The sequence below is a fragment of the Lipophrys pholis genome, assembly GCF_963383615.2.
Source record: "Lipophrys pholis genome assembly, chromosome: 7".
Lineage (NCBI taxonomy): Eukaryota > Metazoa > Chordata > Actinopteri > Blenniiformes > Blenniidae > Lipophrys > Lipophrys pholis.
Genome location: NC_137638.1, coordinates 347,329 through 361,437, shown reverse-complemented (window position 1 = coordinate 361,437; position 14,109 = coordinate 347,329). Strand labels below are relative to the sequence as shown.

The following is a 14,109-nucleotide window of genomic DNA, read 5'->3' as shown; positions in this document are numbered from 1 at the left end:
AAAGGAGTTAGGATGCTTCCTAAAGGAGTTAGGAAAGGAGTTAGGAGGCTTCCTAAAGGAGTTAGGAGGCTTCCTAAAGGAGTTAGGAGGCTTCCTAAAGGAGTTAGTAAAGGAGATCACGTTGTGACAATCAGACCACACTTCCTCTAGGTGGCGTAATAATAATCAGACGGTGGTGAAGGTTAGTGACGTCTGTCGTGGTTAAAACAGTAGAAATGTGATCAAAGTAGTATAAAGGTGGTTCCTCTCACGTTCCCCTGAGGTTCTAACCTCTGATCTAATGTCAAATATCTCAGGTTAGAATGTAAATCAAAGGAGAAGAGGAACTAAAGGGAACCGGCTGAATACAGAACCAATCAGAGTGAGAACAGGCTGCACTACTACTGGGCTGAAGGAGGTTCTAAAGGAAGCTTCAGTGGTTCCTAGGCTGAAGGAGGTTCTAAAGGAAGCTTCAGTGGTTCCTAGGGTGAAGGAGGTTCTAAAGGAAGCTTCAGTGGTTCCTAGGCTGAAGGAGGTTCTAAAGGAAGCTTCAGTGGTTCCTAGGGTGAAGGAGGTTCTAAAGGAAGCTTCAGTGGTTCCTAGGTTAAAGGAGGTTCTAAAGGAAGCATCAGTGGTTCCTAGGCTGAAGGAGGTTCTAAAGGAAGCTTCAGTGGTTCCTAGGGTGAAGGAGGTTCTAAAGGAAGCTTCAGTGGTTCCTAGGTTAAAGGAGGTTCTAAAGGAAGCTTCAGTGGTTCCTAGGCTGAAGGAGGTTCTAAAGGAAGCATTGAGCCTCCTTTCCTTAGCTTAGTGAGAACTCGGACCCTCATCATGACCGCCACTTCTACAGTTGGATAGGAAAGGAGATAGGAGGGACTATTAGGAGGTAGAAGGGGCAGTTAGGAGATAGGAGGAGAACCTGGAGTCTCACCCTCCTGCAGCAGAACCTGGAGGAGGAGAACCTGGAGTCTCACCCTCCCGGAGGAGAACCTGGAGGAGGAGAACCTGGAGGAGAAGAACCTGGAAGAGGAGAACCTGAAATCTCACCCTCCTGGAGGAGAACCTGGAGGAAGAGAAGCTGAGGGAGGAGAACCTGGAGGAGGAGAACCTGGAGGAGGAGAACCTGGAGGAGGAGAACCTGGAGGAGGAGAACCTGGAGAAACTGTTTTCTCCTTCCATCTGTGTTTGGTATCTCTATTGATCCAAATCATTGGTTTGGTGATTTGTGATGATTTGTTGCAGAGCAGATGAAACACAAACATCCGATGTGATTATCAAGAAGCTTTATTGTCGTTATCAGAGTGAGTATAGTCATCATCATCATCATCATCATCATCATCATCATCATCATCATCATCATCATCATCATCCTCATCATCAGTCCTGTTGCTATGGTTCTGTGTGCTGGACTGCAGGAGGCTGTTAACATGCAGCAGAGCCGAGCAGACAGACAGACAGGGCTGAGAGGTAGACAGGTGGACAGGTAGTGAGGTAGGGGACAGACAAGTAGGCAGGTGGACAGGTAGTGAGGTAGGGGACAGACAGATAGTGAGGTAGGGGACAGACAGAGAGTGAGGTAGGAGACAGATAGATAGTGAGGTAGGGGGCAGACAGGTAGTGAGGTAGGGGACAGATAGGTAGTGAGGTAGGGGAGAGATAGGTAGTGAGGTAGGGGACAGACAAGTAGTGAGGTAGGGGGCAGATAGGTAGTGAGGTAAGGGGCAGATAGGTAGTGAGGTAGGGGACAGACAGGTAGTGAGGTAGGGGACAGACAGGTAGAGAGGTAGGGGGCAGACAGGACAGACAGACAGACTGGCGGGGGGGTACAGACAGGTGAGGAGACAGGTAGCTATTGTGTTATTTACATACAGGTAGGCAGATGCAGTAGAAAGCTTATTGGCTGTCTTCCAGAGGCTCCGCCCCCCTCTCATCTGTGTCGGCCAATCCCCTGAGAGGAGGAGCAGGCTCTGCAGGCTCGGGGGAGGCGTGTGAGGAGGAGGAGGAGGAGGCGGAGGAGGAGAGGGAGAGGGGGAGGTCCGGGGGTTGTTCAGTCTGTAGCCTTCCTGCTGACTCCGCCTCTCCTCCCATAAGCCCCTCCTCCACTCCACCCCCCCCACGAGGAGCAGCGAACTGCAGGTGAGGCAGCAGGGTGAGTGGCGCCTCCTTCTCCCGCTCCTTCTCACCCACCGCCTCCCGGTCGCGGCGCTCCCCATACGGTGGTGCCTCCAGGCCCAGGTAGGAGGCGCTGAGCTGTCGCAGGTCCAGCTCAAAGGGGCTGCCGCCGGGCGCCGCCGCGTCTCCTCCCCCTCCTCCCCCTCCTCCCCTCTTGGCCTTGCGGGGTTGTGGGGAGGCGGAGGCGGAGGCGGGGGCGGGGGCGGGGAGGCCGTCAGGGAGGAGCGACTGGATCTTTGGGAGCCAACGTTTACGAACTCTCCGAGCGTTGGTGCACATGTCAGCTGCAATGACGTTCATCTCACTCTCCTTGAAGTTAGGAGCAAAGTTCTGACAGTACACTGCAGGAGGAGGAGCAGGGGGAGGAGGAGCAGGGGGAGGAGGAGGGGGAGGAGGAGCAGGGGGAGGAGGAGGAGGAGCAGGGGGAGGAGGAGCAGGGGGAGGAGCAGGGGGAGGAGGAGCAGGGGGAGGAGGAGGAGGAGGAGGAGGAGGGGGAGGAGCCGGAGGAGGGGGGAGGAGCCGGAGGGGGGGAGGAGCAGGGGGAGGAGCCGGAGGAGGGGGGAGGAGGAGGGGGGAGGAGGAGGGGGAGGAGGGGGGGAGGAGCAGGGGGAGGAGGAGGAGGAGGGGGAGGAGCCGGAGGAGGGGGGGAGGAGCCGGAGGGGGGGAGGAGCAGGGGGAGGAGCCGGAGGAGGGGGGAGGAGGAGGGGGGAGGAGCAGGGGGAGGAGCAGGGGGAGGAGGAGCAGGGGGAGGAGGAGGGGGAGGAGGAGCAGGGGGAGGAGCAGGGGGAGGAGGAGCAGGGGGAGGAGGAGCAGGGGGAGGAGCAGGGGGAGGAGGAGGAGGAGGGGGAGGAGCCGGAGGAGGGGGGGAGGAGCCGGAGGGGGGGAGGAGCAGGGGGAGGAGCCGGAGGAGGGGGGAAGAGGAGGGGGAGGAGGGGGGGAGGAGCAGGGGGAGGAGCAGGGGGAGGAGGAGCAGGGGGAGGAGGAGGGGGAGGAGCCGGAGGAGGGGGGGAGGAGCCGGAGGGGGGGAGGAGCAGGGGGAGGAGCCGGAGGAGGGGGGAGGAGGAGGGGGAGGAGCCGGAGGAGGGGGAGGAGGAGGGGGAGGAGCCGGAGGAGGGGGGGAGGAGCCGGAGGGGGGGAGGAGCAGGGGGAGGAGCCGGAGGAGGGGGGAGGAGGAGGGGGAGGAGCAGGGGGAGGAGCCGGAGGAGCAGAGAGAGGAGGAGCCAGAGGAGCAGAAAGAGGAACAGGGGGAAGAGCAGGGGGAGGAGGAGGGGGAGGAACAGGGGGAGGAGGAGCAGGGGGAGGAGCCAGAGGAGCAGAGAGAGGAGGAGCCAGAGGAGCAGAAGGAGGAACAGGGGGAGGAGGAGCAGGGGGAGGAGCAGGAGGAGGAGCCGGAGGAGGAGCCAGAGGAGGAGCAGGAGGAGGAGGAGCAGGGGGAGGAGCAGTGGGAGGAGCAGGGGGAGGAGGAGGGGGAGAAGGGGGAAGAGCAGGGGGAGGAGGAGGAGGAGGAGGAGGAGTAGGGAGAGTAAACATGAAGCGGATGACTTTTCAAAATGTTTAAATTACAGTAATACAAAAATACAGTCACTGTGTGTGTGTGTGTGTGTGTGTGTGTGTGTGTGTGTGTGTGTGTGTGTGTGTGTGTGTGTGTGTGTGTGTCTCTTACATTTAACAGTGTTTAACACTCGGTTGTCCAGAGGTTTTCTACTCGGATCATTGGTGGACGATCGGATTCCCGTCCCGCAGCTATTGGCCAGAGTGTTTCTGTGGAAACCACAACAAGCCAATCAGGAGATGCCAGTGCAGAAATCCAAGATGGAGGTGAAGCCGACGCACAGGAAGTGACGTGAGGGAGCCCGCCTACAGGAAGTGACGTGAGGGAGCCCGCCTACAGGAAGTGACGTGAGGGAGCGCGTCCACAGGAAGTGATGTGAGGGAGCCCGCCTACAGGAAGTGACGTGAGGGAGCCCGCCTACAGGAAGTGACGTGAGGGAGCGCCCCTACAGGAAGTGACGTGAGGGAGCGCGTCTACAGGAAGTGACGTGAGGGAGCCTGCCTACAGGAAGTGACGTGAGGGAGCCTGCCTACAGGAAGTGACGTGAGGGAGCCCGCCTACAGGAAGTGACGTGAGGGAGCCTGCCTACAGGAAGTGATGTGAGGGAGCCCGCCTACAGGAAGTGACGTGAGGGAGCGCGTCTACAGGAAGTGACGTGAGGGAGCCCGCCTACAGGAAGTGACGTGAGGGAGCCCGCCTACAGGAAGTGACGTGAAGGGAGCCCGCCTACAGGAAGTGACGTGAGGGAGCCCGCCTACAGGAAGTGACGTGAGGGAGCCCGCCTACAGGAAGTGACGTGAGGGAGCCTGCCTACAGGAAGTGACGTGAGGGAGCGCGTCTACAGGAAGTGACGTGAGGGAGTCCACCTACAGGAAGTGACGTGAGGGAGCGCGTCTACAGGAAGTGACGTGAGGGAGTCCACCTACAGGAAGTGACGTGAGGGAGCGCCCCTACAGGAAGTGACGTGAGGGAGTCCACCTACAGGAAGTGACGTGAGGGAGCGCGTCTACAGGAAGTGACGTGAGGGAGTCCACCTACAGGAAGTGACGTGAGGGAGCGCCCCTACAGGAAGTGACGTGAGGGAGTCCACCTACAGGAAGTGACGTGAGGGAGCCCGCCTACAGGAAGTGACGTGAGGGAGCCCGCCTACAGGAAGTGACGTGAGGGAGCGCGTCTACAGGAAGTGACGTGAGGGAGCGCGTCTACAGGAAGTGACGTGAGGGAGCGCGTCTACAGGAAGTAACGTGAGGGAGCCCGCCTACAGGAAGTGACGTGAGGGAGCCCGTCTACAGGAAGTGACGTGAGGGAGTCCGCCTACAGGAAGTGACGTGAGGGAGCGCCCCTACAGGAAGTGACGTGAGGGAGCGCGTCTACAGGAAGTGACGTGAGGGAGCGCGTCTACAGGAAGTGACGTGAGGGAGCGCCCCTACAGGAAGTGACGTGAGGGAGCCCGCCTACAGGAAGTGACGTGAGGGAGCGCGTCTACAGGAAGTGACGTGAGGGAGCGCCCCTACAGGAAGTGACGTGAAGGAGCCCACCTACAGGAAGTGACGTGAGGGAGCCCGCCTACAGGAAGTGACGTGAGGGAGCGCGTCTACAGGAAGTGACGTGAGGGAGCGCGTCTACAGGAAGTGACGTGAGGGAGCGCCCCTACAGGAAGTAACGTGAGGGAGCGCCCCTACAGGAAGTGACGTGAGGGAGCCCGCCTACAGGAAGTGACGTGAGGGAGCGCGTCTACAGGAAGTGACGTGAGGGAGCGCGTCTACAGGAAGTGACGTGAAGGAGCCCGCCTACAGGAAGTGACGTGAGGGAGCGCGTCTACAGGAAGTGACGTGAGGGAGCCCGCCTACAGGAAGTGACGTGAGGGAGCGCGTCTACAGGAAGTGACGTGAGGGAGTCCACCTACAGGAAGTGACGTGAGGGAGCGCCCCTACAGGAAGTGACGTGAGGGAGTCCACCTACAGGAAGTGACGTGAGGGAGCCCGCCTACAGGAAGTGACGTGAGGGAGCGCGTCTACAGGAAGTGACGTGAAGGAGTCCACCTACAGGAAGTGACGTGAGGGAGCGCGTCTACAGGAAGTGACGTGAGGGAGCCCGCCTACAGGAAGTGACGTGAGGGAGCCCGCCTACAGGAAGTGACGTGAGGGAGCGCGTCTACAGGAAGTGACGTGAGGGAGCGCGTCTACAGGAAGTGACGTGAGGGAGCGCGTCTACAGGAAGTGACGTGAGGGAGCGCGTCTACAGGAAGTAACGTGAGGGAGCCCGCCTACAGGAAGTGACGTGAGGGAGCCCGTCTACAGGAAGTGACGTGAGGGAGTCCACCTACAGGAAGTGACGTGAGGGAGCCCGCCTACAGGAAGTGACGTGAGGGAGCGCGTCTACAGGAAGTGACGTGAGGGAGCGCGTCTACAGGAAGTAACGTGAGGGAGCGCCCCTACAGGAAGTGACGTGAGGGAGCCCGCCTACAGGAAGTGACGTGAGGGAGCGCGTCTACAGGAAGTGACGTGAGGGAGCGCGTCTACAGGAAGTGACGTGAAGGAGCCCGCCTACAGGAAGTGACGTGAGGGAGCGCGTCTACAGGAAGTGACGTGAGGGAGCCCGCCTACAGGAAGTGACGTGAGGGAGCGCGTCTACAGGAAGTGACGTGAAGGAGCCCGCCTACAGGAAGTGACGTGAGGGAGCGCGTCTACAGGAAGTGACGTGAGGGAGCCCACCTACAGGAAGTGACGTGAGGGAGCCCGCCTACAGGAAGTGACGCGAGGGAGCGCCCCTACAGGAAGTGACGTGAAGGAGCCCACCTACAGGAAGTGACGTGAGGGAGCGCGCCTACAGGAAGTGACGTAAGGGAGCGCGTCTACAGGAAGTGACGTGAGGGAGCGCGTCTACAGGAAGTGACGTGAGGGAGCCCGCCTACAGGAAGTGACGTGAGGGAGCGCCCCTACAGGAAGTGACGTGAGGGAGCCCGCCTACAGGAAGTGACGTGAGGGAGCCCGCCTACAGGAAGTGACGTGAGGGAGCCCGCCTACAGGAAGTGACGTGAGGGAGCCCGCCTACAGGAAGTGACGTGAGGGAGCGCGTCTACAGGAAGTGACGTGAGGGAGCCCGCCTACAGGAAGTGACGTGAGGGAGCGCGTCAACAGGAAGTGACGTGAGGGAGCCCGCCTACAGGAAGTGACGTGAGGGAGCGCCCCTACAGGAAGTGACGTGAGGGAGCCCGCCTACAGGAAGTGACGTGATACCATAGTAGGAGTAGTAATATATATATATAGATCTATATATATATATAGATCTATATATATAGATCTATATAGAGAGAGAGATCTATTATATAGATCTACATATAGAGTCTCCGTCCCTGCTTCCTCCCGTCACCTCCACATCTGTACCTGATGTGTTTTACACTTCCAGCCTCTTTTCTATGAAACACTCAGTGACTTTGTATTTCTCTCTCCGCCGTGACGTCTAACCAAAGGAACTAAGTGTCTTTATGTGTAAAAATACTTTATTATTCATCCTCGGTCACTAAAATGTGACTAATAGTGAACTAATTATAATAAGACGTCTAAACAGGAGCATCTATTCTGGATGAAACCATTTGCATCAGTGCATTCACATGAGAAAACTATTAATGAGAATTAAAATCTAATGTATAAAACGAATGATTTAGATGTTCGTCAGTAAAGTTCAATGTTTACGTCCGTCTGTTCCTCACATAGAACCGATATTACATTTCTCTTCACTCTCACATTTAAAAAGAATTTCACCCGCTAAAAACACACAATATACATAAATAACTGAGGTACACATATACAGGCTAAGAATATAATACCTTAAGAGAAGTATGAAAAGTTAAATCAGATAAACACGGTAGTGAAATCAACAGTAAAGTACCAGAAAGTTCTGGTAAGGCTCCAGGCCCTGATGGTAAGGCTCCAGGCCCTGATGCTCCAGGCCCTGATGGTAAGGCTCCAGGCCCTGATGGTAAGGCTCCAGGCCCTGATGGTAAGGCTCCAGGCCCTGATGCTCCAGGCCCTGATGGTAAAGCTCCAGGCCCTGATGGTAAGGCTCCAGGCCCTGATGGTAAGGCTCTAGGCCCTGATGCTCCAGGCCCTGATGGTAAAGCTCCAGGCCCTGATGGTAAGGCTCCAGGCCTTGATGCTCCAGGCCCTGATGATAAAGCTCCAGGCCCTGATGGTAAGGCTCCAGGCCCTGATGGTAAGGCTCCAGGCCCTGATGCTCCAGGCCCTGATGGTAAAGCTCCAGGCCCTGATGGTAAGGCTCCAGGCCCTGATGCTCCAGGCCCTGGTGGTAAGGCTCCAGGCCCTGATGGTAAGGCTCCAGGACCTGATGGTAAGGCTCCAGGCCCAGTGACCAGCTGACTCCTCTACTATACGATAAGTACATGGAATCCTTGAGAGGAACTACCTCAGATACTATCTGACCTCTGATTACATGAAGTGTGAAAAAGGACAAAGACCCAGATGAGAGGAAACATGAATGTCCTCAGATGTCTCTGGACACCAAGATATTGTAAACCTTTATGTACTGGATGGAGTAATCTCCTCTCTGGTACTCAGGACCAGCTGGGGTTCCTTAATAAACCAAACAGAACCGACAACAGAAGGTTTATGGATGTGATGTGGACAGTTCCAGACCCGGACCCTCCAATGGCTGCTATTTCGCTCAGGTCCAGTGGGGGGACATGTTTACATTACTGGACATTCTGGGATTTGGCAGGATATTTATCAGGTGGATATTATTATTATACTACCAAACAAAGGGGAACCTTTCTAATTCCTGTAGACTAAGCCGGGGAACCCGCCAAGGCCCACCACTCAGCCCGGGTTGGTTCTGCTCAGCATTAGAACCTCTAGCAGCAGCGATCCGACAGGAGAACTTTTGCGGAATTGACATCGAGGGATCTGTTCATTAAGATGTTATACGCAGACGATATTCTGCTGTTTGGATCTGATCCTCAGTATTTATTCCTTCACTGCTAAATATACTTTACTCATTCTCCAAATGTTCAGGGTCTAAAGTTACCTGGGCCAATCAGAGGCCCTGCCACTGACAAAGGTTTGTCCCACAGCATAGTCTGTCCCACAGCATTGTCTGTCTCACAGCATTGTCTGTCTCACAGCATAGTTTGTCCCACAGCATTGTCTGTCCCACAGCATTGTCTGTCTCACAGCATAGTTTGTCCCACAGCATAGTTTGTCCCACAGCATTGTCTGTCTCACAGCATTGTCTGTCCCACAGCATAGTATGTCCCACAGCATTGTCTGTCTCACAGCATAGTTTGTCCCACAGCATTGTCTGTCTCACAGCATAGTTTGTCCCACAGCATTGTCTGTCTCACAGCATTGTCTGTCCCACAGCATAGTTTGTCCCACAGCATAGTTTGTCCCACAGCATTGTCTGTCTCACAGCATAGTTTGTCCCACAGCATAGTCTGTCCCACAGCATTGTCTGTCTCACAGCATAGTTTGTCCCACAGCATTGTCTGTCTCACAGCATTGTCTGTCCCACAGCATAGTTTGTCCCACAGCATAGTTTGTCCCACAGCATTGTCTGTCTCACAGCATTGTCTGTCTCACAGCATAGTTTGTCCCACAGCATAGTCTGTCCCACAGCATTGTCTGTCTCACAGCATAGTTTGTCCCACAGCATTGTCTGTCTCACAGCATTGTCTGTCCCACAGCATAGTTTGTCCCACAGCATAGTTTGTCCCACAGCATTGTCTGTCTCACAGCATTGTCTGTCCCACAGCATAGTTTGTCCCACAGCATAGTTTGTCCCACAGCATTGTCTGTCTCACAGCATAGTTTGTTCCACAGCATTGTCTGTCTCACAGCATTGTCTGTCCCACAGCATAGTTTGTCCCACAGCATTGTCTGTCTCACAGCATTGTCTGTCCCACAGCATAGTTTGTCCCACAGCATTGTCTGTCCCACAGCATTGTTTACAATATCTTGGGGTTCTGGTCCCTCCTCCTCTGGATGACCTTATTAAAGTGAACTTTGACCCACTGATGCTAAAAGTCTCTGTGGGCCTGAGACGCTGGTCATCATTGTCCTCGTCTCTCTGGGGACACGGTTAATGCACTTAAAATGAATTCAATTCCAAAACTCAGCTCTCTGCTGTTTTCTGTCCCCTGGGGGGGGGGGGGGGGGGGACCAGACTACTCTTTTATTACTCTGCATACACCTTGAGACACCTTGAGACACCTTGGGCACCTTGAGACACCTTGAGGCACCTTGAGACACCTTGAGGCACCTTGGGCAGTGCCTCCAGAGCGCCCCACCATGGCACTCCATAGAGCTGCAGCAGCACCTTTAGCATTAACAAACTGTCTGTCAAGTAACATTAGGAAGGAGGACAAACTCCACCCTATTATATCTCATGTGGACAAAAGTTCTGAAGATTGGAGGTGTTGACCCGAATCCACATTGTACTTGGAGTATTTGGCTGAATGAAGAGTTTTATACAAGCATTGATGTGTATATATAATTGTGGAAAAATAATAAGAAAATGTAAATCAAAAAAGAAAAAGAATGATACGGGTATCTAAATACTTTCAGGATCTCCCTCACTATACTTCTTGGTTCGCAGTATTCTTCCCCGTTCAAAGGATCTTTTCTTTCCAGGAAGTTTTTATAAACTGAATGTGGAATATGAGGTTTTGTTCTCCGTCCTCAGCCCACTGGACTCTGGACCTTATAAATACTCTGAGCTTTATTCAGATACAATCTACCTGGTTGTACCTTCCTGTGTACTTGTACTTCCCAGAGGTAACTTTAGCCACTGACGTCATTCTGCCCTTTAAATATGGCGGCGACCTCAGACAAGTATGACGGCGCCCATACGTCGCCATTATTTGATACCGCACTGGTGATTCGGAACAAAATGGCGGCGATCACAAGGAAGCAGCCATATTGTCGGCCATCTTGGATTCCCCACTGGCAGCCTCTCCAATCAGGAGGTATAGCAGGTATAGCTGATGATGTCACACAATGTCTGATGATGTCACACGGTGTTAACCGGCTCACCTGTCAAAGAAAGTGGCGAGCAGCCTCCTGAGCAGCACCTTGTGTTTGACTCCAGCACACAGGTGGCAGTTCATCAGCTGACCTCGCGTCATGAACACACCTGAGCCTGAGCACACACACACACACATTAACAGCATGTCCACGCATCCCGTTACCATGGCAGCAGACGGACGAGTGATCCTACCTGCAACCAGCTCCACCTTTTCTCCGGGGTCTCCCTCCGTGTAGAGCGACGGGTGGCAGCGGTATCCAATCTGACTGATCAGACTGGCAGGAAGCGCCATGTTGTCCCGACCAACCAGCACGCAGGGCCGGCGCTCATTAGCCAATGGCAGTGGCACCATCTCTATCTTCTCCTGGACTGAACCAACAAAAAGCATAGGGGTGGGCAACCAGGTCAACTCAACACAGTCCCTCCCCCTACCACCAACCAGCGACCGGCTGGTACCATGGTGGGACTTACTGTAGGGGGGACCGGCTGGTACCATGGTGGGACTTACTGTAGGGGGGGACCGGCTGGTACCATGGTGGGACTTACTGTAGGGGGGACCAGCTGGTACCATGGTGGGACTTACTGTAGGGGGGACCGGCTGGTACCATGGTGGGACTTACTGTAGGGGGGACCAGCTGGTACCATGGTGGGACCTACTGTAGGGGGGGACCGGCTCGTACCATGGTGGGACTTACTGTAGGGGGGACCAGCTGGTACCATGGTGGGACTTACTGTAGGAGGGGACCGGCTGGTACCATGGTGGGACCTACTGTAGGGGGGGACCGGCTCGTACCATGGTGGGACCTACTGTAGGGGGGGACCGGCTGGTACCATGGTGGGACTTACTGTAGGGGGGACCAGCTGGTACCATGGTGGGACCTACTGTAGGGGGGGACCGGCTGGTACCATGGTGGGACTTACTGTAGGGGGGACCAGCTGGTACCATGGTGGGACTTACTGTAGGAGGGGACCGGCTGGTACCATGGTGGGACCTACTGTAGGGGGGGACCGGCTCGTACCATGGTGGGACCTACTGTAGGGGGGGACCGGCTGGTACAATGGTGGGACCTACTGTAGGGGGGGACCGGCTCGTACCATGGTGGGACCTACTGTAGGGGGGGACCGGCTCGTACCATGGTGGGACCTACTGTAGGGGGGGGACCGGCTGGTACAATGGTGGGACCTACTGTAGGGGGGGACCGGCTCGTACCATGGTGGGACTTACTGTAGGGGGGGACCGGCTCGTACCATGGTGGGACTTACTGTAGGGGGGGACCGGCTCGTACCATGGTGGGACTTACTGTAGGAGGGGACCGGCTGGTACCATGGTGGGACCTACTGTAGGGGGGGACCGGCTCGTACCATGGTGGGACCTACTGTAGGGGGGGACCGGCTGGTACAATGGTGGGACCTACTGTAGGGGGGGACCGGCTCGTACCATGGTGGGACCTACTGTAGGGGGGGACCGGCTCGTACAATGGTGGGACCTACTGTAGGGGGGGACCGGCTCGTACCATGGTGGGACCTACTGTAGGAGGGGACCGGCTCGTACCATGGTGGGACCTACTGTAGGGGGGGACCGGCTGGTACAATGGTGGGACCTACTGTAGGGGGGGACCGGCTCGTACCATGGTGGGACTTACTGTAGGGGGGGACCGGCTCGTACCATGGTGGGACTTACTGTAGGGGGGGACCGGCTGGTACCATGGTGGGACTTACTGTAGGGGGGACCGGCTGGTACCACGGTGGGACTTACTGTAGGGGGGGACCGGCTTGTACCATAGTGGGACTTACTGTAGGGGGGACCGGCTGGTACCATGGTGGGACTTACTGTAGGGGGGGACCGGCTCGTACCATGGTGGGACTTACTGTAGGGGGGGACCGGCTGGTACCATGGTGGGACTTACTGTAGGGGGGGACCGGCTGGTACCATAGTGGGACTTACTGTAGGGGGGGACCCGGCTGGTACCATGGTGGGGACTTACTGTAGGGGGGGACCGGCTGGTACCATGGTGGGACTTACTGTAGGGGGGGACCGGCTGGTACCATAGTGGGACTTACTGTAGGGGGGGACCGGCTGGTACCATGGTGGGACTTACTGTAGGGGGGGACCGGCTGGTACCATAGTGGGACTTACTGTAGGGGGGGACCGGCTGGTACCATGGTGGGACTTATTGTAGGGGGGGACCGGCTGGTACCATGGTGGGACTTACTGTAGGGGGGGACCGGCTGGTACCATGGTGGGACTTATTGTAGGGGGGGACCGGCTGGTACCATGGTGGGACTTACTGTAAGGATTTCCGGGGTGACTGTAAATGTGTTGGTAGAGTCCTGCGTGGACAGAGTTGCCATAATAGTCCTCCTCCAGCTCCTCCTCTGTTGCAGGGTGAGAAGGAGGCGACTCTGTGGGGAGGCTGGAGCCTCCTGGACTGGAGCGACCCCCGCTGGCCAGCAGGTAGGACTGCAGCCCGGGAACCAGGCCCCCACCTGCACTCAGGTAACACAGCGCGCTGCTCCTGGAGGACTGCAGCTCAGCCACAATGTCCACTCTGAGGACAAGACAAACAAATCCAGAGTGAAAAGACAGACAGAGCTGGAGCAGAAGAGGAGGACCGGATCCTCACAATGTGAGACACCGAGTGTGAAGACGTGTCTGCAAAGTGACATGGGACAAGCAACGGGACCAAGTGTCCTTTCCTGGATCCAGCTGGGACCTGTCCATCCACACTTAAGCTCCGTTTCCAGGGCAACGCTTTCAAAATGATGTTAGGAACTTTGTGGAGGGACGAGGACTTAGAGAGTATCTCTACTTATTCTGGTCTGAGGGGCTTCACGTGCTCACGGGTTCTTCTTATTCTGGTCTGAGGGGCTTCACGTGCTCACGGGTTCTTCTTATTCTGGTCTGAGGGGCTTCACGTGCTCACGGGTTCTTCTTATTCTGGTAGGAACATAAGAACCAATAATGTGGGTTTACCTGGCGTCCTCCCCTCCCCCTCCTCCTCCGCCCCCCGCCTCCTCGGCCGGCGGTGTGTCCACTCGCTCCTGCTTGATCCGGCTGACGGCGAGCAGCAGCTCCTCTGGGCTCAGCGCCGGCTGGTCCGGCTGGTCCGGGCTGACCTCCTGCAGCCGGGGGGCGCCGTGCTGCTGCTGGACCAAGCCCCCCGAGCTCGTCTGCTGAGGTGGTCTGTGGACGTCCAGGGTGGAGTCAAACCTCTCAGCACAGACAGCAGCACAGACACAACAACGCTTCAGTGTAAACAAACTACCAGGTGGGGGGGGGGGGGGGGGGGCACCTGCTGCACCTGCTGATGACATCACACAGTATGAACTACGGCAACTCTACATGGACAAACCCCAATATGAGAGAG

The 14,109-nt window shown here is 56.3% G+C and overlaps 1 protein-coding gene across 1 annotated transcript in view; it reads right to left on the bottom strand.

Annotated features, from left to right (window-relative positions):
- Positions 1–1,243: 1,243 nt before the first annotated feature.
- The window catches only part of nacc2l (NACC family member 2-like), a 23,647-nt gene continuing 10,781 nt past the window's right edge, over positions 1,244–14,109 (bottom strand). Inside the window, 7 exon segments of the mRNA XM_080467221.1 lie at positions 1,244–2,489; positions 3,812–3,909; positions 10,750–10,855; positions 10,934–11,110; positions 13,031–13,290; positions 13,716–13,892; positions 13,894–13,925. Of these exon segments, the coding sequence (XP_080323347.1) occupies positions 1,870–2,489; positions 3,812–3,909; positions 10,750–10,855; positions 10,934–11,110; positions 13,031–13,290; positions 13,716–13,892; positions 13,894–13,925 (1,470 nt within the window). The 3' untranslated portion in view covers positions 1,244–1,869.